Source organism: Portunus trituberculatus, chromosome 48 (assembly GCF_017591435.1).
Source record: "Portunus trituberculatus isolate SZX2019 chromosome 48, ASM1759143v1, whole genome shotgun sequence".
In the NCBI taxonomy this organism is placed as follows: domain Eukaryota; kingdom Metazoa; phylum Arthropoda; class Malacostraca; order Decapoda; family Portunidae; genus Portunus; species Portunus trituberculatus.
Window position 1 is genome coordinate 26762419 of NC_059302.1, and position 21444 is coordinate 26783862.

At 38.4% G+C, this 21444-nt stretch overlaps 1 protein-coding gene across 5 annotated transcripts in view; it reads left to right on the top strand.

Moving 5' to 3' along the window:
* LOC123498894 (A disintegrin and metalloproteinase with thrombospondin motifs adt-1-like) overlaps positions 1-21444 on the top strand; it is a 105603-nt gene that overhangs the window by 57643 nt on the left and 26516 nt on the right. For all 5 annotated transcript variants that reach the window (XM_045246420.1, XM_045246423.1, XM_045246421.1 and 2 more), the window contains exons 16-17: positions 4122-4294; positions 5394-6549. In XM_045246420.1, the coding sequence (XP_045102355.1) occupies positions 4122-4294; positions 5394-5498 (278 nt within the window). In that variant the 3' untranslated portion in view covers positions 5499-6549. The remainder of the gene's footprint in view (positions 1-4121; positions 4295-5393; positions 6550-21444) is intronic.

Consider the following 21444-nt stretch of genomic DNA (forward strand, 5'->3'; position numbering starts at 1 on the left):
TCGGGATGATGATAATAGTGTTGGTGCGAGGGAAGGCTGATACACAGACAGACAGGTGGAAAGGTGAGGTAGGTAGGAAGGTACGTTGATAGACAGGTGGGTGGGATTCATTGGTAGATGGGTTGATAGATTGAGTGATAGATAGTTAGATAGACTGATAGATTGGTGAATAGTTAGATAGATTGATTAATTGACCGATTGATAGGTAGATAGATAAATAGGTAAGTAGATAGATAGATATATAGATAGATTGGTTGATAGATAGACTTGTTTTCATTTGTTTAGATAGATAGATGAACAGAGAGAGAGAGAGAGAGAGAGAGAGAGAGAGAGAGAGAGAGAGAGAGAGAGAGAGAGAGAGAGAGAGAGAGAGAGAGAGAGAGAGAGAGAGAGAGAGAGAGAGAGAGAGAGAGAGAGAGAGAGAGAGAGAGAGAGAGAGATGATAAATTGCCTTATTTCATCTCGTATGTTACAGTATTTTGAAAATATTTTTAATTCAGTGTTTTTGCGTAGCCATTTTGACATTAAAGTGTTAATGTGAAGTGACCTCTTTACGGAAGATTACCTTTGTTAATTGTAAATGTCAGTGAACCTTTGATAGCTTAATTAAATGACATGTTTAGATAGAATATAAGCCGAATAAGTTACGAGTTTTTTCGGGTAAAATATAAAAGTAGGTGAAGTTCAAGAAATTTTACTGGAAATTATTTAGGGTTTTCAAGTGTTTTCATGACTTTAGAGATAGTTTGAAATTCTCCAGTGGAAAATATAAATAGATTTACCGGTGTTTTTTAGATAAAATGTAAAAATAATAACTAATATTTTTAAGATCGAATATAACCAATTAGTGGTGTTTGTAAGGGAATGTGAAGCAAGCAAGTGGTGTTCTAGAATGTTCTTTTATTATTATTATTATTATTATTATTATTATTATTATTATTATTATTATTATTATTATTATTATTTATTATTATTATTATTATTATTTATTTATCTATTTTATTTTCTTATATAATATGAAAGAAGTGATTGGTGTTTTTAAGCTTCTTTGAAACGAACAATGGTTAGTTCAGCTTTACAGAGAAAGCTTACGTGAGTAAAAAAAAAAAAAAAAAAATTGTAAAAAAAACCCCCACCGTCATTCGTGGTAATGAGTCGTTTTTTCTTTCTTTTCTGTTCTTTTCGTTTTTGTTTTTTACCTTGCTTGTATTGCACGTTCCTTTTTTCTTTAACGTATTCCATTTTTTTCCCTTTATTCTTTCTTCTCCTGGCACGATTTACCAGTTTTTAGTTGTTTTTTTCTCCTTTCTTGTATTTTTCTTATCTTTATCTTCCTTGTATTACACGTTTCTTTTTTGTGTCTTTATCTATTTTTTTCTTTTTATCGTTGGTCTTTTTTCTCCGTATATTCTTTGGTGTCTTTCTTAAATGTTTAACTCTTCGCAAAGGACTTGGCTCGATTTATTAGTTCTCGCTCGGGGAAACTTTAGGCAAGACTGACAAACTGTTGGCGGGATCTTCTTTTTGGCTCCGGAGGGAAAACTTCGGAACTATGAGGAAACAAAAAGTGAAGACGAAAAAGAGTAAAGAAAGGTGGAAAAAAAGAACGGCAGTCACGGTATTTTTCTTTTATTTATTTATCTTTTTTTTCTTTATGACCAATTATATTTTGTTTTTTTTGTTGTTTATATTCTTATACTACTACTACTACTACTACTACTACTACTACTACTACTACTACTACTACTACTACTAGCTGTAGTAGTAGTACTGCTGCTACTACTACTACTGCTACTACTCTGTGTGTGTGTGTGTGTGTGTGTGTGTAATAGATTATATAATAATAATAATAATAATAATAATAATAATAATAATAATAATAATAAATAATAATAATAATAATCAACCGTTTATTAATACAAATGGCTAAAAATATACATTGAAGAGACACACAATAAAAGCAAGTAGTTCTAGAGTGTACGCAAAACTGCAAACGTCACAATTGTAGCAGTTAGAGTTGAAAATTACGTCTGATAGAGATCATTAAAAATCTTGTAATTTTGAAGCTAGAAAGAGCAAAATGAAGTCTTTAGGGATTTTGTACTTAAGGTGCAAATAAAACATGAATCTGAATGTATATAGAACAAAGTTGATGACGAATGAATAAATATGACAGTGTTAGGAATGGCGCCTTTCTTGCAATGGTCGGGTCTGAGAGCTGGTGTGGGGACAAGCTTGTTGTGGCGGTGGGGCGTCAGGAGGGTAGGAATTAAGTGACGTTATCTTGGGTAGTTCAGTGTGTGTGTGTGTGTGTGTGTGTGTGTGTGTGTGTGTGTGTGTGTGTGTGTGTGTGTGTGTCCTGCTGGTTACCCAGCCAGTCTTCCCCATTACGGAGCGAGCTCAGGGCTCATAGACCGATCTTCGGGTAGGACTGAGACCACAACACACTCCACACACCGGGAAAGCGAGGCCACAACCCCTCGAGTTACATTCCGTACCTATTTACTGCTAGGTGAACGGGGCTACACATTAAGAGGCTTGCCCATTTGCCTCGCCGCTTTCTGGGACTCGAACCCGGACCCTCTCGATCGTGAGTCAAGCGTGCTAACCACTACACTACACGGTGTGTGTGTGTGTGTGTGTGTGTGTGTGTGTGTGTGTGTGTGTGTGTGTGTGTGTGTGTGTGACTAAGGTATGTGTCTATCTTCCTATCTGTTTATTTGCCTGTCTATCTTTCCATTATCTATCTATCTATCTATCTTTACTTTACCTCGCTTTCTTTTTCTTTCTCTCTACTAGAAAGGCAAAAGAAAGAAACACATCCTCGCTGTATTAACTCAACATTATTACCTTTGACTGCTTGCAAACCCCTCCCTGATCATTTAAAGGCATTTCATACGTATTCGCATTAATCTCAACTTTTACTCCCTGGGTATATATATCAGAGTTCACGGGTGTTGCAACATTTTCATCTTACAATAATTCCTTCAATTTTTCCTTATTTCTATCAGTTGTGTGTTATACATTATCACTATTACCACTCGTGTATTTCTTCAGTCTTTATCTTCATTCACTTTTTGCCTGTGTATTATCGATGTTAGTAGTAGTAGTAGTAGTAGTAGTACCGGTATTAGTACTAGTATTAGTATTAGTAGTAGTGGTGGTGGTGGTGGTGGTGGTGGTGGTGGTAGTTGCAGTGGTGCTGGAGGTGGTGGTGGTGGTGATGGTGGTGGTGGTGGTGGTGGTGGTGGTGGTGGTGGTGGTGGTGGTGGTGGTGTGGTGCTTGGTGGTAGCAGTGGTGGTGGTGGTAGTGGTGGTGGTGTGGTGGTGGTAGTGGTAGTGGTGGTGGTGGTAGCAGCAGTGGTGGCAGTGGTGGTGGTGGTGGTGGTGGTGGTGGTGGTGGTGGTGGTAGTGGTGGTAGTGGTAGTGGCAGCAGCAGCAGCAGCAGTAGTGGCAGTAGTAGTAGTAGTGGCAGTAGTAGTAGTAGTAGTAGTAGTAGTAGTAGTAGTAGTAGTAGTAGTAGTAGTAGTAGTAAGAATAGTAGCAGTACTTCAGCGTTCTTAGTATTTATGTAAACTTGTTTCCCCTATCATCAGTATCCCGGTAAATCTCTTTTTATGTTACAGCTGTACATAACAGGATTGATAATAATAACAGGCTTGTATCCTCTTAGCCTTTCCTCTGAATCTTTCTCAGGTCCTGTATTTAACATCATCACCTATGAAAACATCTTTTATTTCATGGTATTTATTTGATTAATTTATTCTTTATTCAACAACAGTAATAGAAACACACTCCATTTCTTTTGACCTTTCCTCTCATTCATTTTCATTAGATGCAGTATATTAATATCACCTCGGAAAACCTTTTAAATAAGAGAAACAACACAATCAACAATATAAACAGACTCGAATCCTCTTCTCAACTCTACTGTGATTCTACTTCAGATGCTGCGTCCAACATGATCAGTCTGGCAAACACACTTCACTCAACGGAAACAACAAGATCAACAATGCAAACAGACTCCAATGTTCTTAACACTTGTAATTCTCCTTCAGATTCAACAAAAGCAACATTATAAACACTCTGATCCTCTTGAACACCTCTATCTCCTCCTTCAGACACCCCGTGGCAGGCCTGTGCGCTCTACTGCCAGAAGAAAAACAGTACGAGTTTCTGGACGCCTCGATATGAATTCAAGGACATGCCCAACATCAGCACCCACCTTCCGGACGGCACGCCATGTCACCTGGGCAAGGAGTACGTGTGCCAGAACCGCGCCTGTCTGCCCAAGGTAAGGTGTGGGATGGATGTCTGTGGGTGGATGGGTGGGTGTGTGGGTGGGCGGTGCTGCGGTGTGGTCAGGATGGGTTTGTTGTGTGGTTGTGTTGTGGGGTCATGTTCAGTGTGGCTTGATTCGGTTTGCTGTGTTGTGTTGTGATTTGTTTAGTTGTACCGTGTTAGTCTCTCTCTCTCTCTCTCTCTCTCTCTCTCTCTCTCTCTCTCTCTCTCTCTCTCTCTCTCTCAAAAGTAAATATAATATAAGGAGTTAATCCATTTCAGTGATAAAGAAAAAAACAATCACACTATACATTTGCAACATTAATCATTCTTTTTGCCATTCATCACATTACTAATAACCACGATCACCATCAAAACGAGATTATCGACACTTACAGCACCATATACGATTCTACACATAACACTGTTTTCACCCAATGCACTCATTTACTTATTTTTATGCACTTATCTCAGTCATCGCTTCTCTGTGAGCCGGGAAGCGCCATACAGACCCGTGTTTTGAAGGTTTGGGGTCCTCACTCGGAACTATTTTCAAAAGCCAGAGAGATCAGTGGTGTTAGTCGTATTCTCATCCGTCTCTCCCTCTCACCAGTGACACAGGGTCGTTGTTGGGCTATTAATGATCATGAAAGCACCATTGAAGGCCTAATTACGTATAATAGATATTTGAGAGTATAGGGGATATGATATAAGCAAAATTGTCATGGATATTAATCCACCTCTCTAACGTAAGAGTTACCCAAAACTCTCAATCGTTCTTCCTTTAATCTAGTAATCTCTGGAACTCTCTACCTTCTGTATTTCCATCTACCTATGATCTGAAATAATTTTGGAGGAAGGTTTCAAAACATTCGTCTCATTCTTTTGCCTAATTCTCTTGATCCTGAGGACTGGCATCTCATTGGCCCTTTTTGCTTAATCGTTTTTGTTGCCCTGTTGTTTCCCCTCTTGCGTGAAGAAGTATATGGATGACAGAAGCAAAGTTCTCAAGGACTTTAATCAAAATAGGACAAGTAATGCGGAAAAGTAGTCGAAATAAGACATCCAAACGTTTCATGATAAGATGTATAATGTTTATATGTAATTTTCAGAAACCAATGGGAAGGAGTGTGCTTCTGATTCCAGAGGACATATTATTGGAGCCTGACATGCCATCTGATTACGGGCCTATAGATGTGGACAACCTCTTTGAGTAATCTACATGGATTGTCCCTCAAGCTGCTGCCGTTCTCCGTTTTCTTTGGTCTCTCTCTAGTTCTCGGTCCCTCACATCACTATTCCTCTCAATACGTGCCATGAGGGATCAGTGTTGTCCTTTATTATTATTATTATTATTATTATTATTATTATTATTATTATTATTATTATTGTCAATATTTATTATGTTTTGATATTCACTCTTCGTTGTTATTAAGTTTTCGTTACTCTGTTGTGTTTGTTGATATATCTTTTTATATTTTCCACCTAATGTTCCTGCAATTAACGTTCAAACAGCCTCTCTTTCGTGCTTGACATCACGTGCCATGAATCATATATTATTTCTGGACCCACCACTTTGTAAACTTTTTATAATACCATGAGAGAAAGAAGAGCTGAGCTACAATGCTGTAACAACATCCTCGGCCATCTCTTCCTGTTCGCTCTTCAAATAACATTGTCATTCACTCGTCCAATTTATCAAAATATAATAATAAAAAAAAATCATCTATGGTTTCAATTGATTTCTTTTCGTGGTGGGGAGGGTGAGTGATGGGAGAGGGTGCTTTGTGTGCTTCTTGTTCTTTGTGTGTTTGTTCTTGCTGCCAGTATCCATTAAGATGATTGTTTCTTCCTTTGATAAATGAAAAGTGTTCATTCACAAATGCTCAAAACAATCAAGAACATCTAACACGCTTGATGAGATAAAAAAAAAAGTGATAAAAATGCATATCTAAGAAAATGAGAATATGTCTAGAAATCTTAGCATATATGAGAATAGAAAGAAAGATGCAGGAAAAAGAAATGCAGCAGAAAGCTCGTAAAGAAGTTCCGTTAAAAAGACGAAATTCCAAAGTAAACAAGCTCTCGTGACGTGATGTTTGTTTATCAGTGGCGGCGTGGCGGAGTGGTGGCGCGGCGGTGTAGTGGAGAGGTGGGACGGAAAATGTGAACAGAATATTGAGTGATTACTTATTCAAGCGAGTGGAGTGGAGTGGTGGTTGCCTGGTGACGAGAGGACGCCACGCTAAGTAGACCCTGGCACGAGCTGTAAGTAAGTGTTTGCATGTATGTTTTTGTTAATAATAAATGCTGTTATTACTCATGGCTGTAGTGTTTAGTTTTATTGCTGTTTCAACTAATAAACCGTAAGCAACTATAGTCCTCCGCAGAGTCTACATCTCAATTTAGCTCAATTACTCGTATACCGTGTGAAATATTAATAATAGGTTCCGTCCCCCATCCCCACTTATGTTACAAAATGTAGGTTAGGTTACTTTATGAGGGGGAGGGGCGTCAGTAGGTTAGGGATGGCCGAGGGAGAAGTATTGGTTGAAACTGTAAATTTACAGAGCGTTTTAGTTAATGGGAAGAAAATGTAAATCTTTGCTCCTATCAGTCAAGTGTTGCTTGCGTGCCAGCTGCCAGCGAGTGGGCTAAGGCGGCGTCACACTAGCACTTTTTCCGTCGTCTCAGGCGATTTCCGTCGTCTTTTTACTCTTCTGTCAACTCTTTCCGTCGTCTTGAGTCAGACGGAACGCATCGTTTTCGTCTAGCGCCAATTTTTAGTCAAAATAAGAACTATGGTTTCTAATCAACACTTTTATTAAAAAATATTTTTTTGTTAAACGGAAGAATGCTATTATCATGACAAGAAATTTAAATGAGTTGATGAATATATATTTGTATACATATTTTTTTTCTTCTAGCCTAGCAATGAAAAGTTCCTCAGTTGTTTGTGTACATTTCAGGGAGTGCGAATGTGCGACGCTTTTGAATATTTCCAAGGCAACTTCCAAGTAGCTGGCCAAGATGAGCAGTGGACAAAACACACTGACGAATTTCTCATAGAGAGTATTAGAGGTCACCGTTGCCTTTGGGATCACAGAACAGCTGATTACATTATAAGGTGGAAAAAAGCCGCGGCTTGCTGGGGTGAATGAGGAGCCTTGTTTACAATCGACAAGCGCGGCAAAGGCGGAAGCAAGCTTGTGTGTGACGGCCACCGTCTGCAAAAGTTGACAGTCGTCAGAAAATTGACAGAAAAAGAAGACGGAAAAGTGCTAGTGTGACGCCGCCTTAAGTGTGATAATGTTGATATTTAGTAACGGTGACGAAACGACGGGAAAAGATGATGAAATGTAGAAATAGAAGTCAGTATTTTAGTATTGTGATGGCGAAGACTCGTGAAGCAACAGGGATTAATTGTGAAATATACAATGATATCCAGTATAACCATTCATTTGTGTGTGGTAATGGTGACGGTAGTGATGGGTGAAAGTGTACGTAATGTAGTGTTGATAAGTACAATTACAACCAGAACAGCCTTGAGAGGTTGGTTTTGTGCGTGTATATGTATAGTAGTAATGGTAGGAGTGGTGAAGCTGGTGACAGGAGGTAGTGTTGAAGTGTTGTTAGATGTACGATGACTTAACACACACACACACACACCTCTCTCTCTATCTCTCTCTCGTGATAGAGACCGAGAGTTTAAATGCGGGGCTTCCTTACTCCTTGTTGAGGGACGACGCGGGACAGGGCTGAAGAATCCAACTAGAGATTATACTCGTTTGTAATCAAGGGTCTGTTTTTCTACTGATAACTATTCACTCGTTAGCTATTGGGAATATAAATGTTTAATAATTTTAGGATACGATTTATATTATTCCTAAGCCTAAGATAATATCCAAGGTTATCTTAAACCGGAGCCAAATTGATACGATCCAGGAGGATTTTGTAGGAAACTTAGAGAATCCGTAAAAGTTTCCCTAAGCGCCATAAACAGAAACGCTTCCCGCTCATGGACAAAGACTACATAAACGATTAACAGAGTTGTAATGGGTATTTGTCCCCTTGATAATACGGAAAACTTGTTAAAATGTCACTAGAATTACAGAAACACCCTTAAAAACCCGTGTCACTTAACTAGAACCCTTTGAAAATAGTGAAGGTGCTGTGAGGCACAGAAGTGTTTCAGAATACGGGCCTAATATCTCTTCTCTGACTCACTACATGAACTTCAGAGGTGGTAATGCTATGCTATGCTATGCGATGGTAGGGCTAGATTAATGTAGCTTTCTCCTTCACAGTATTATTATGGCTAGGCATGTATAGATTACGGTATACAAGCTGCAAAGAAAATAATCCCAGGGTTGTTTAACTTATATAAACCTCAGGTAACTCTTGGCTTGGTTGTGTTGCTAGGCTTGTTTAGATTACTGATATAGAATGAATAGAAGATAAATTATGTAGTCAAGCTTATAATATGAAAAAAAAAAATCCTTGTCTTTGCAATGCTTGCACTAGGCTAGGCAACGCTTAAAATTTGTCGTAGTTGTCTGTGTTGCAGGGCTTGTTTAGATTACTGATGCAAACTGTAAGGAAGATAAATTGTCTACATTAGCCTATATGACCTGCAAAAAATATATCCCTTGCCTTCGCTGCTTGCACTAGGCTAGGCAACGCTTCAAATTTGTCCTAGTTGTCTGTGTTGCTAGTCTTGTTTAGATTACTGATGCAAACTGTAAGGAAGATAAATGGTGTAGTGCAACCTATATGAATTGCAAGCGATATATCCTTTGGCTTCACTGCTTGAACTAGGCTAGAAGCATTTAAAACTTATCGTAGTGTTAACAAAATGATTGCGTGAGAATAGCTTGCTCTGTTAACCCCTTAAGTAATGGGATACAGTTTTACCACGAGTTTTGTGTACGATTAAACCATTTTATTGACATCAAGAAGATTCTAAGGAGGTCAGAAGATTAATGGCCACAGTCTTCACTATTTTAATCCCCCTATAAGTTTCTGAAACTGTAAAGAGTCACCGAATAGTAAGCATAATGAATGTGGAAACGCGTCACCGTACTGAAGGAGTTAAGAGAATGTAATAAATAGTCTTCGTTAGTTGTATTTTTCTGGCTGAAGAATTAACGTTATCGTATTGTTAAAAGGTCGTTGTGTTTGCGTGAATACGAAAATGTCTCAGTCTTTGTAGTAGTAGTGGTATTATTATTATTATTATTATTATTATTATTATTATTATTATTATTATTATTATTAGTAGTAGTAGTAGTAGTAGTAGTAGTAGTAGTAGAAGAAGAAGAAGAAGAAGAAGAAGAAGAAGAAGAAGAAGAAGAAGATAAAGTAGTAGTAGTAGTAGTAATAGAAGAAGAAGAAAAAAAGAAGAGGAAGAAGAAGAAGAAGAAGAAGAAGAAAAATAATATGACGTACAGAATGTCACGAAATTAAGTCACGTGATTGTTATGTGTGATATGTGTGATTATGAAGAATAGGAAGATGAAGAAGAAGAAGAAGAAGAAGAAGAAGAAGAATGATAATAATAAGAAGAAATGAATATGATGTAGAGAATGTCACGAAATAATCACGGAAAGAGTCTTGTGATCCTATTATGAGTGAAAGTTGTGCTCAAGTAGTGAACATTTGACAAGAAGTGCGTGTCTCCTTTGTTTTGGCAACGCTGTGTCTCTCGTGATTAGTGTGTTTACCTGCCTACCTGCGTGAGTGTGGCCGTCAATACCTCTAGCACGTGTCTCGGAGGAATTTACTCGAGAAATGGGTTAGTAATTTAAGAAAACGAAGTACCTACCATGTTTCTTTTTTTCTTTTCGTCCATCTTTACCGTTATCATAATTATTTGTTTATATTTTTTCGTGTGTGTGTGTGTGTGTGTGTGTGTGTGTGTGTGTGTGTTTTTTTTCTGTTTTGTCGTTCTAATAATTATGAACACTGTCCTCGTTGTTGTTGTCGTCGTCATTATCATCATCATTGCCATTATCGTCGTTATTAACATCATATTTATTTCTTCTTTTTTTTTCTTCTTCTGTTCGTCTTTGTCTTCTTGTTCTTGTTCTTATTCTTGTTCTTGTTCTTCGTCTTCGTCTTCGTCTTCGTCTTCGTCTTCGTCTTCGTCTTCGTCTTCGTCTACTACTACTACTACTACTACTACTACTACTACTACTACTACTACTACTACTACTACTACTACTACTACTACTACTACTACTACTACTACTACTACTACTACTACCACCACCACCACCACCACCACCACCACCACCACCACCACCACCACCACCACCACCACCACCACCACCACCACCACCACCACCACCACCACCACCACCACCACTACTACCACTATTGATATTTTTGTTAGTATTGTTACCACTATTTTCACCCACCATATCTATCACTTAGCGAGAGAAAAACAGACAAAACCAACAAACTTTCCCACACTATCTCGTCATTCCTACACAGAGTCATTGCTTTCACTGTTGGTCGCTCCCAGCAGGCGAGGACGAGGCAGAGGACAGACGGGCGGGCATTGTTTATGTAGCTATACGAATCAGGAAGTGCCAGACGCGGAACTGTACAGAATTAGCAGCAGTGAGAGGCGGAGTGACCACTGCTAGCTGCTGTCTGGTGAAGCGCGTGGATTATTAAGTGGGGCGAACGAATACGAGATAGATAGATAGATAGATAGATAGAGAGAGAGAGAGAGAGATAGATAGATAGATAGATAGATAGATAGAGAGAGAGAGAGAGAGAGAGAGAGAGAGAGAGAGAGAGAGAGAGAGAGAGAGAGAGAGAGAGAGAGAGAGAGAGAGAGAGAGACGTGGATCCTGCCTTCCCCCTCCCTTCCGGCAAGACGTGAAATAATAAAAATGACAAAAGATTGACTGAAAGATACACTATGACTTGTCACAACGGCTGTTTGAAATGTCACGACACACACACACACACACACACACACACACACACACACACACACACACACACACACACACACACACACACACACACACACACACACACACACACACACAGAGGACGTGGCAGGTCTCACCCCACACCAGTAAAAGAGTAGAAGAGCCTTTGAGTATCACAGGGGGAGAAGCTTCTTTTTATTTTATTTTCTTTATTTTCTAAGCCAACCTTTACACTTTGCTGACTGTTAACTCTTTCGTGCACCAGAGAACACTACCAGCGAGAACCACACGCTGAAATATACATCCTGGTTTGTCTGTCTCTTGGTAACAATGCTAGCCTTTGTCTCTTCCTCCTTCTGCACTTCTTCGCCTTTTCCTCTTCCTCTTCCTCCTCTCGCTTCTTCTCTTCCTCCTCCTTCTCCTCTTTCTGCACTTCCCTAGCTTGTCCTCCTCCTCTTTCTCCACGTCCTACTTGTGCACCTCTTTACCTTGTCCTCTTCTTCCTCCTCGCCTTGCTCCTCTTCCTCCTTCTTCTTCTGCACCTCCTTACCTTGTCCTCCTCCTCCTCCTCCTCCTCCTCCTCCTCCTCCTCCTCCTCCTCCTCCTCCTCCTCCTCCTCCTCCTCCTTACCTTGTCCTCTTCCTCTTCCTCCTCGTCCTTCTTCTCCTATTTCATCCGGAACTAAAAATAAGGAGGAAGATAGATAAGGAGAGAAAGAGAGAGGTAGGGTAGGGAAAGGTACGAGTAGAAAGGGACAGCTATGCAGTGATCACCTCGCCTTGACTCTGAAGGGCGTTGATTGTTTGTTTCTCATTTCATTGTGCAGAGAATGAGTGCCGGAAAATAAAGGAACATTAGTAAGTTTAAGGATTTTGTTTCACGTAGATAGTTGATGAACCAGTGTGATGAAAATAATGGATCTTATCTTAATGTAACCTAACCTAACCAGAAAAAAATGGAAATAGAAATAGAAAATGAAGTATAAAAAAGGTGGAATGAAATTAAAAGATAGAGAAAATAAAAGATAGATAAATAGATAAATTGATTAATAATAATAAAAAAAAAGTCAGAGTAAGTTGAAACACTCATTCTGCTTACTGTTTGGTGATGTGATACAGCTTCAGAAACTTATAAGGGGGATTTAAATAGTGAAGACTCTGGCCATTAATCTTCTGACCTCCATAGACCCTTCCCAATGTCAATGAAATGGTCTAATCGTACCCAAATGTTAAGGTAAAAATGTGTCCCAGTATTGAAAGGATTGATAAGAAAACAAAGCAGGTCGAGCAAGTTTAAGTCTTTCATTGCCACACGAAAATAATTTAATGACCAACAACTTTTCAGACACTATTTTTTCTGTACTTTACTTTTACTTTACTTGGTTGTCTAAAAAAAAAAAAAAAAAAAAGAATGGACCTTCTCTTATCTCTTTTTGTTACCTTAGAACTATTTTCTTCATAACTGGAGATTAACGAAAGACGACCATCATTGTCAAAAAGGGAAGACGTAGCTAGTTTAGTTTAGCAGTCTACCTTAGCCACGAAGAGAGACAAATAGACACACTAACAGACAGACAGACATACTAACTAACAGACAGACAGACAGACACAGACAGAAACACCTAATAGTACCAGCAACACTAGAACCTCTGTTGCCTGTCACACTGAAGGCTATCCGAGTCAATGATAATGATGTATACTATTAATCTCTCTCTCTCTCTCTCTCTCTCTCTCTCTCTCTCTCTCTCTCTCTCTCTCTCTCTCCTACCACCTAAGCATTTTATTGGCTACTTAACACATTCATGAATCTTAACACGTTCATGGCTCTTGTGTTGTCGTGGTGATAGTGACGCGGTGGTGTGTGGTGTGGTGCGTCGGGCGCCATCTAGTGGAGGTGTTGCATTGCGGTGTGCTTCGCTGGGTGTTACGTGTGGTTTGTATTGGTTAAGTGGAATCTGTCAGTGTAAGTCTTGTTTGTTACTGTTACTGTTTGTTTGTTTTGCCAATTCATTTTCATTGCCACACTGTTGTACTTAAAGGGAAGTTGTGTGTGGTTTGTGTTAGTTAAAAGTGGAATTTCTTAGTGTTATTCTTGTTTATTAATGTTACTGTTTGTTTTTGTTTTGCCAATTCATTTTTATTGCCACACTGTTGTACTTGAAGAAAAATGATGAGTGATTTGTGTTCGGTAAAAGTGGAATATGTCAGTGTAAGTCCTGTTTTTTTTTTATGTTACTTTTATTGGTTATTCATTTTTATTGCTACAGTGTTGTACGTGAAGGAAAATTACTGTATGTAAGCCCTCTGTTCTCTATTTTCTCGTTGTTTTTCTGCAGTTTTTATCAGTAGACTTTATTATTACAGGGAGCGGAGGTTTTTTTTTCTTTTCTTTTTTCTCTCTTCTTTTGCATCTTCTCTTATTTACCTTATGTTCTTATTGAGCTGCTTAAGTGTCCATTGTATATTCAGCTCTACCTACCATTCTTTCCTCAAGCTTTATTTATTTGTATGGGTTTGGGGACAGGGTATTGAAATGTATTATTCTCTCTCTCTCTCTCTCTCTCTCTCTCTCTCTCTCTCTCTCTCTCTCTCTCTCTCTCTCTCTCTCTCTCTCTCTCTCTCTGCCAATAATGACGTAGTTTCAAAGCTGCAGGAGACACGCAACTTAAACTCCCGAGAATACACTTAGCCAGGATGATCCATAGTGTGTGTGTGTGTGTGTGTGTGTGTGTGTGTGTGTGGAGAGAGGGGACGGAGGCTTAATACTTCACTCGCCCTGCAGACAAAGAAAGATACAGGCGAGGGGAGGGAGGGATGAGTGAGGGAGAGAGGGAGGGAGGGAAGGCAGGGATGAACGAGAGGGAACACAGGAACAGCAATGAGAAGGCGTTGGATATATATATTTCTCTCTCTCTCTCTCTGTCTCTCTCTCTGAATTTGGACTAAAAGTAAGTAAGATAAAACAAACTGAAATCAACATATAACCAAACAAAACAGAAAAAACAACCCCAACCATTAACTTTGCAACTTACTGTATGCATCTTAAACGTAGACAAAACAGAGAGACAGATGAAACAATGAACCGAGTAAATAAAGAAAGGCAAATAATAACACTACTGATGAAATAAAGTATTAGACGAATGGTGGGAAACAGACTGCTAATGAAGGGAGGGGGGGAAAAATCTATTTGCTATTAATAGAACCTGAATATAACGGTGTAATCTACCCTGGAAACTATTTTTAAACTTTTCCCAGCTAAACAAGAGAGGGAGAGAGAAGAAAGACAATGGTGAACAGGAGGTTATAGGGGAGAAGCTGGGATGATGTGGATGAGAGAGAGAGAGAGAGAGAGAGAGAGAGAGAGAGAGAGAGAGAGAGAGAGAGAGAGAGAGAGAGAGAGAGAGAGGAGAGAGAGAGAGAGAGAGAGAGAGAGAGAGAGAGAGAGAGAGAGAGAGAGAGAGAGAGAGAGAGAGAGAGAGAGAGAGAGAGAGAGAGAGAGAGAGAGAGAGAGAGAGAGAGAGAGAGAGAGAGAGAGAGAGAGAGAGAATAAAAAAAAAAACAAGGTTACGAGGATAAGCAAACAAGACTGTAGAAAAGAAAGGAAGAGATAGACGAAATTGACGAATAAGAGAAAGAAGAAGAAGAAATAGAAGAAGAAAGAAGAATCAGGAAAAAAAAAAAACAGGAATGAGAAGAGGAGGAAAATGACACCAGAGAGAGAGAGAGAGAGAGAGAGAGAGAGAGAGAGAGAGAGAGAGAGAGAGAAGAGGTACAAGTGAGAAGGGTGGTGATAGAAACGTGCGAGAGAGGGAAGGCAGAGGAGGAAAAGCAGGAGACGAGGTAAGAAGAGACATGGAGGCAGTGAAACAATAGGAGAGGGAAGCGATATAAGTGGATAAGAGAGAGAGAGAGAGAGAGAGAGAGAGAGAGAGAGAGAGAGAGAGAGAAGGTGTGAAGGAAGACCCAGAGATATCGAAACGAGAGAGAAGGGTGGCGAGATAAATGGATAACAGAGAGAAAGAGAAAAGAGAGAGAGAAAGGAAGTAGAATAAAAAGAAAAAAGCGGAAAGGGACACGATAAAAAGAAGACAAAGCAATAGCGAAACAACAGAGAAGGGTGGCCAGATAAATGGATCACAGAGAGGAAAAAGAAATAAAAAGAGAAAGGAAGAAGAATAAAAAAAACGGAAAGAAACACGATGAAAAGGATAATAGATAAAACTAGATAACTTGCTAATGAAAACCACAAACCCGTTATTTTCTATCCTATTCTAATGACACAACCTGAAAATTTTGTGTATATACCTTCCTTGCTTTTCTACCTTGAGTTTTGAGTACGATTAGACCATTTTATTGACATTAGAAAGGGTCTATGGATGTCAGAAGATTAATAGCCACAGTCCTCGCTATTTCAATTCCCACATAAGTCTCTGAAGATGTATGAAATCACCAAATAGTAACCAGAATGAATATGGAAACGCGCCATGGTACTCAAGGGGTTAATACAGCCACTCCTCTCTGTCGCTATATAGATGAACACTAATACAACAGCGTCCAGTGGATCAGTAGGAGGAGGAAAGGGAGCAGAAGAGGAATAAGATGCAAGGTCAGTATTTAAATGTCTTATTGAGTTATATTAAGTCCATTAACGGAGGTATTAGGGCGAGAGAATAGGGTGGGTAGAGAGAGAGAGAGAGAGAGAGAGAGAGAGAGAGAGAGAGAGAGAGAGAATATGAAATGAAAAGTAAAGTAAAAAGGAATGAAAGAGTTGAGAAAATGGAGAGTGGGAATGCGAATAACAGAGAGAAGGGGAAGAAAGAGACAAAAGAAATGAACAAAGAAGAGGAAGTAAAAACGGACGCGTGGTAAAAGAGTGAAGAGGAGAATAGGAGAGAAAGAAGGATTTAAATAAAGAAGTGGTAAATGGAGGAAGAAAGACAGAAAAAAAGTTAGTTATTGAAGAGAAAAGTAAGAGAGAGAGAGAGTGCGTGTGTGTGTGTGTGTGTGTGTGTGTGTGTGTGTGTGTGTGAAATAAGAATAAAAACAGAACAATAATAATAATAAGATACATAGGAAGGATTAATGAAAAAAAAGAATATAAGAATATGAAGTAAAGAAAAGGAAGAGATGAAAATTGTAAAGACTAGAAATAAAGAAATACAATAAAGATGAAGGTTCGAATTTGTGATAACGAAGAATGAGAGAAACAAAATGAAGCAGTAATGAAGATAACAAGGACTGATAAAGATGGTAAGAAGTAAGGAAATCAAGAAAATGGAAAATTAGAAAGTTGAGTTTAGTTGATAGAAAAAAAAATGAAGATAGCAAGAATGAAGAAATATAATAAATGATAGTAATGAATAAACAGAGTAGACATAAAAAGAAAATAAAGAAAAATAAAAATGAAATGTACTAAAGGATGAATGAAGTTGAAAATAAGAAAAAAATAAGAAAACAAAGAATAATGAAATAGAATAGACAAGAGCAATAACAAATAAGATAGACAAAAGGAAAAGAAAGATTAGATAGAATAAATAATGCAGGCTAAGAAATACTGAACTAAAAGATAAGAAGAAAGTTGAGTTTAGTTGACAGAAAATGAAGATAGCAGGAATGAAAAAAAAAATATGATAAATGACTAAAGAATAAACAGAATAGAAAAAAAAGAAAAAGAAAAATACAAATAAAAATGTAATAAAGGATGAATGAAGTTGAAAATAAGAAAAGAAAGAAAGCAACGAATAAGGAAATAGAATAGACAAGTGTGATAACAAATAAGACGAAAGGAAAAGGAAGATAGAATAAAATAAATAAAACAGACTAAGCAATATTGAACTAAAAAGACAAGTAAATCACACAATGAATTCAAAATCGTACTTTCAAAACAATTTCAAAACGCTGGGACTGAAATATATGTGGTGTTATTTCTCTCTCTCTCTCTCTCTCTCTCTCTCTCTCTCTCTCTCTCTCTCTCTCTCTCTCTCTCTCTCTCTCTCTCTCTCTCTCTCTCTCTCGCAGCTGGTAACAATTTGATATTTCTGCTTTGGCTTCCTGATTTGATGATGTGTTGATTGAAGAGAGAGAGAGAGAGAGAGAGAGAGAGAGAGAGAGAGAGAGAGAGAGAGAGAGAGAGAGAGAGAGACAGACAGACAGACAGACAGACAGACAGACAGACAAAGAGAGAGACAGAGACAGTTGACAGAAACAGACAGACAGAAACAAACAGACAGACGGACGGAAAACAGTAACACAAACAAATCACTCTTAAAAAAAAAAAAAACCCAACAACCACAAGAGAGAGAGAAAAACAAAACAAAACAAAACAAAACAAAACAAACCCCTCAGAAAAAGCAAACAAAACAAGCACACATCATTAGGAAAGACTCCCACTCATACCACACACTCCCTAAAAAGAAAATAGAGAGAAAAAAACACCCAGAAAAAAAAGGAAATTAAAGAGAGAGAAGGCTGCCACTATGAACTAATTAACCAGGTAGCTCTTGACTCTACCTGCAGCAGACAGGTAACAGTTGAGGCTGCCAGTTTTCTCAGATGGCGTGTGGTTAACGTATCGTGGCTCTGGTGAAGTGGAGGAGCGGGAGTAAGGTGGAGGGAAAAAAGAAGAGGATGAGGAGGAGAAAAGGGACAAGGAGGAGATGGTCGTGAAGGAAGGAGGAGGAGGAGAAGGAGGAGGAGGAGAAGGACAAAAAGAATGATAGAAATGAATAGAAAAATATTATTAGTCATGGCAGAAAAGGGAAGTAAGAAGGACAAATAAAAGGGGCAGGAAGAAGGAAAAGAAAGAAATGGTCAAGGAGGAAGGCAAAAACAAGGATAAAGAAAAGGATACATAAGAGAGAAAACAGGAAAAAAGAGAGGAAAAAAATAAAAAGGACAAATAAATGGAGCTTGAAGAAGGAAAGGAAAGAAATAGTCAAGGAGGAAAGCAAGGAAAAGGATAAAAAAAAGGATGAAGAGAAGAGAGAAAACAGGAAAGAAGGGAGGAAAAGAAATACAACAATCTCAACTCACATTCACTCTAGATTGAAATAAAACTCCCTATTCTCTGCTCTACTGAAGCTTGGTGATGCAAAGAAGGGTTCATTTAAGGTTTCATTAGTTGTCAATTTTTTTTCCTTCTCTCTCTCTCTCTCTCTCTCTCTCTCTCTCTCTCTCTCTCTCTCTCTCTCTCTCTCTCTCTCTCTCTCTCTCTCTCACACAAAAAAAAAGGGTTTGTTTAAGGTTTCATTAGCTGTCAATTTTTTTTTTCCTAATTTTCTTTCTTTTCTTTTCGTTTTCTTTATTTTTTTCCTTGAGGATGTAAATTCAGTGTTGGTGTTTCACTGTTAATTAATTAGGGAGTGAAATGTTGCCCTAGTGTTCTTTTCTTGTATGTAGTGCATGGTTTTTTTTTTTTCTCCTTTTTATCATGAGAGAGAGAGAGAGAGAGAGAGAGAGAGAGAGAGAGAGAGAGAGAGAGAGAGAGAGAGAGAGAGAGAGCAAAGAATAAAGAAATAGGGTAAATAACAATAATAATGAAGGAAGCGGACGAAAAAAAGAAAATAAAGAAAAAATAGAAGTAAAGAAACAAAATGAGAGAGAGAGAGAGAGAGAGAGAGAGAGAGAGAGAGAGAGAGAGAGAGAGAGCATGAAGGTGGAGGCGCCCAAAGTTTATAATGAGAGGGAGAAATTACGCCACGGCAGCATCGTTAGCTGGATGGAGTTGTGGGGGGGGAGGGTAAGAACTGGCGGTGGTGGTGGTGGTGGTGGTGGTGGTCGAGGGGCTTGTTAAGGGAAGAAGTAAAGGGGGAGAGCCTTTCCATTTAACTTTTCCTCCTCTCTTCCTTCCTCCTTTTCTTCCTTCCCGGTTTTAGAGCAAGACAATTAACGCCCCTAGCCGGAGAGAGAGAGAGAGAGAGAGAGAGAGAGAGAGAGAGAGAGAGAGAGTGATAGTAGTGGTTGATATGGTGTTCCTCCTAAATTTCTAGTTCTGCAGTAATTTCATCCTCTTTTTAAGTTAAGCTCTTTCTATTGTTAATCTCTTTCTCTCTTTGCTAAGCTCATTATATTCTGGTTAAGCTTTCCATATTCTTAAGTCCGAGGGGTCTCCAAACGCACGGGTTCGAATCCTGTCCACGGTCCGAGTGTAGGTTGGGCTTCCTCACTGAGGGCAACGGTTTCCTAGCGGGTGGGCTTTGAGATAGGAAGCACCCCATTAATTCCCGTGAAAAGTCCACATGGTATAAATAAAATAAAAAAAAGTTACGTTCTTCTTCTTAAATTAAGCTCATGATATTCTTGCTGTTGTTTAGTTCATCATATTCTTGTCAAATTAGTATCCTTCTATTATTTTTATATTCTTTTCCTATTCCTGTTATGTTCAGCTCTTCCTATTCCTGTTAAGCTCTTAGTGTTCTTGTTCTCGTTTATCTCTGTATTGCTGTTAGTTTAAGCTCTTCCTGTTCTTTTTAAGCTTCTCGTATTTCTTTTAAGCTCTCGTTTTATTTGAACATTCATAAACGCAAAATTCTTCTTGGTGCTTCCTTCAAAAGTAGCGGAAATAATGTTCTTTCTTTCCAGTGTAGGGTCTTCGTTAAACTCTCACTAGAATCATGGAAGCCTTCTTAAAATGTTCAGTAAGTTTTAGTTCCTTTATTTTATTTACTCACTAGAGGTTTTCAAAGGTCACAGAGATGAATGGTTGAGTTTTCATGAATTTTTCATTACTAGTGTGAAATTTTCATCAGATACTCATAAAAAGACCAATTTCTCATTATGACTTATTTAAAGGCCAAGAAGACGATTGGGGAGGTTCTCACATACTTTCTTACTGCCAGTCTTACACTTTCCTCGCGTAAACTAAAAAAAAAAAAATAATAAGTAACTTCCATTTAGTCGTGTAAAAAAAAAAAAAAAAGTCGAAGTAAGGTTCTCAAACGTTTGTAATTGTGAACGTTTAACCTTTTCACTCTAACATGGTTCAATTCACCCCAATAAAAACAATGCATGAAGTTTTTACAAGCATCGACAGGAAGAAAGGTGATGTAAAAGAATAGATTTGATAATTTCTGGATAGTACAATGTTTAAATATCGCTGCAGAAGAAGAAAGATGGTGGAGACGTGTTAATAACAGCGAATGAGTGAAAATGATCTCAGTTACTGTTCCCTTTTTAATTATTTGATGAATACGTGACAAAAAAAAATGTAATATATATGAAATTAAGTTACTAGAGACAACTGAGTATTTCTGTGATCTCTATTTTTATTTTATTACTCTATTATGTAAGAGCGATAATTTGGCCATAGGGAGCGATAATCTGGCCAAAGGGTAACAAGAACGAAAAAAAACACCCCTTAGATACCAGTCCCGGAGTAGGTCAGAGGGAGATGTAGCCAAAAGAGCGAGATGGATGTCTTGAAACCTTTCTCTTAATTAAATTAGTTCAGGTCATAGGAAGATGGAAATACAGAAGCAGGTAAGGAGTGCCAGAGCGAAATACAGTGGAGACTTACTTTCCCTGTAGTGTTTGTTATTGCTGTTGTTGTGAAAGATATATTAGGTTGTTGACATTATTATTATTATTATTATTATTATTATTATTATTATTATTATTATTATTATTATTATTATTATTATTATTATTATTATTACTAGCCTTTTTTTATGGTGAATGAAGTCACAACGCATGGATAAAGTAGTTGTGTACAATGTTAGTGTGTGTGTGTGTGTGTGTGTGTGTGTGTGTGTGTGTGTGTGTGTGTGTGTGTGTGTGTGTGTGTGTGTGTGTGTGTGTGTGTGTGTGTGTATGTGTGTGTGTGTGTGTGTGTGTAATTGATGTCGCAGCACTCTTAACAGCAGGATAAATTAGATTACCTTTATTACTCTCTCTCTCTCTCTCTCTCTCTCTCTCTCTCTCTCTCTCTCTCTCTCTCTCTCGGCAGAGGAAACCGAGAGAGAGAGAGAGAGAGAGAGAGAGAGAGAGAGAGAGAGAGAGAGAGAGAGAGAGAGAGAGAGAGAGAGAGAGAGAGAGTTTATCCAATCTGGTCCTTGTTTCCTGACTCATTTGGTCCTTGTTTCTCTCTCTCATCTCTCTCTCTCTCTCTCTCTCGGTTTTCCTCAAGACTGCCGAGAGATTACTTATCATAGTTATCATATGTCTGAAAAGTTTTCCTTTACGCCTGTCTCTTGTGAGTCTTGGGACGGCAGCTGTGGTGG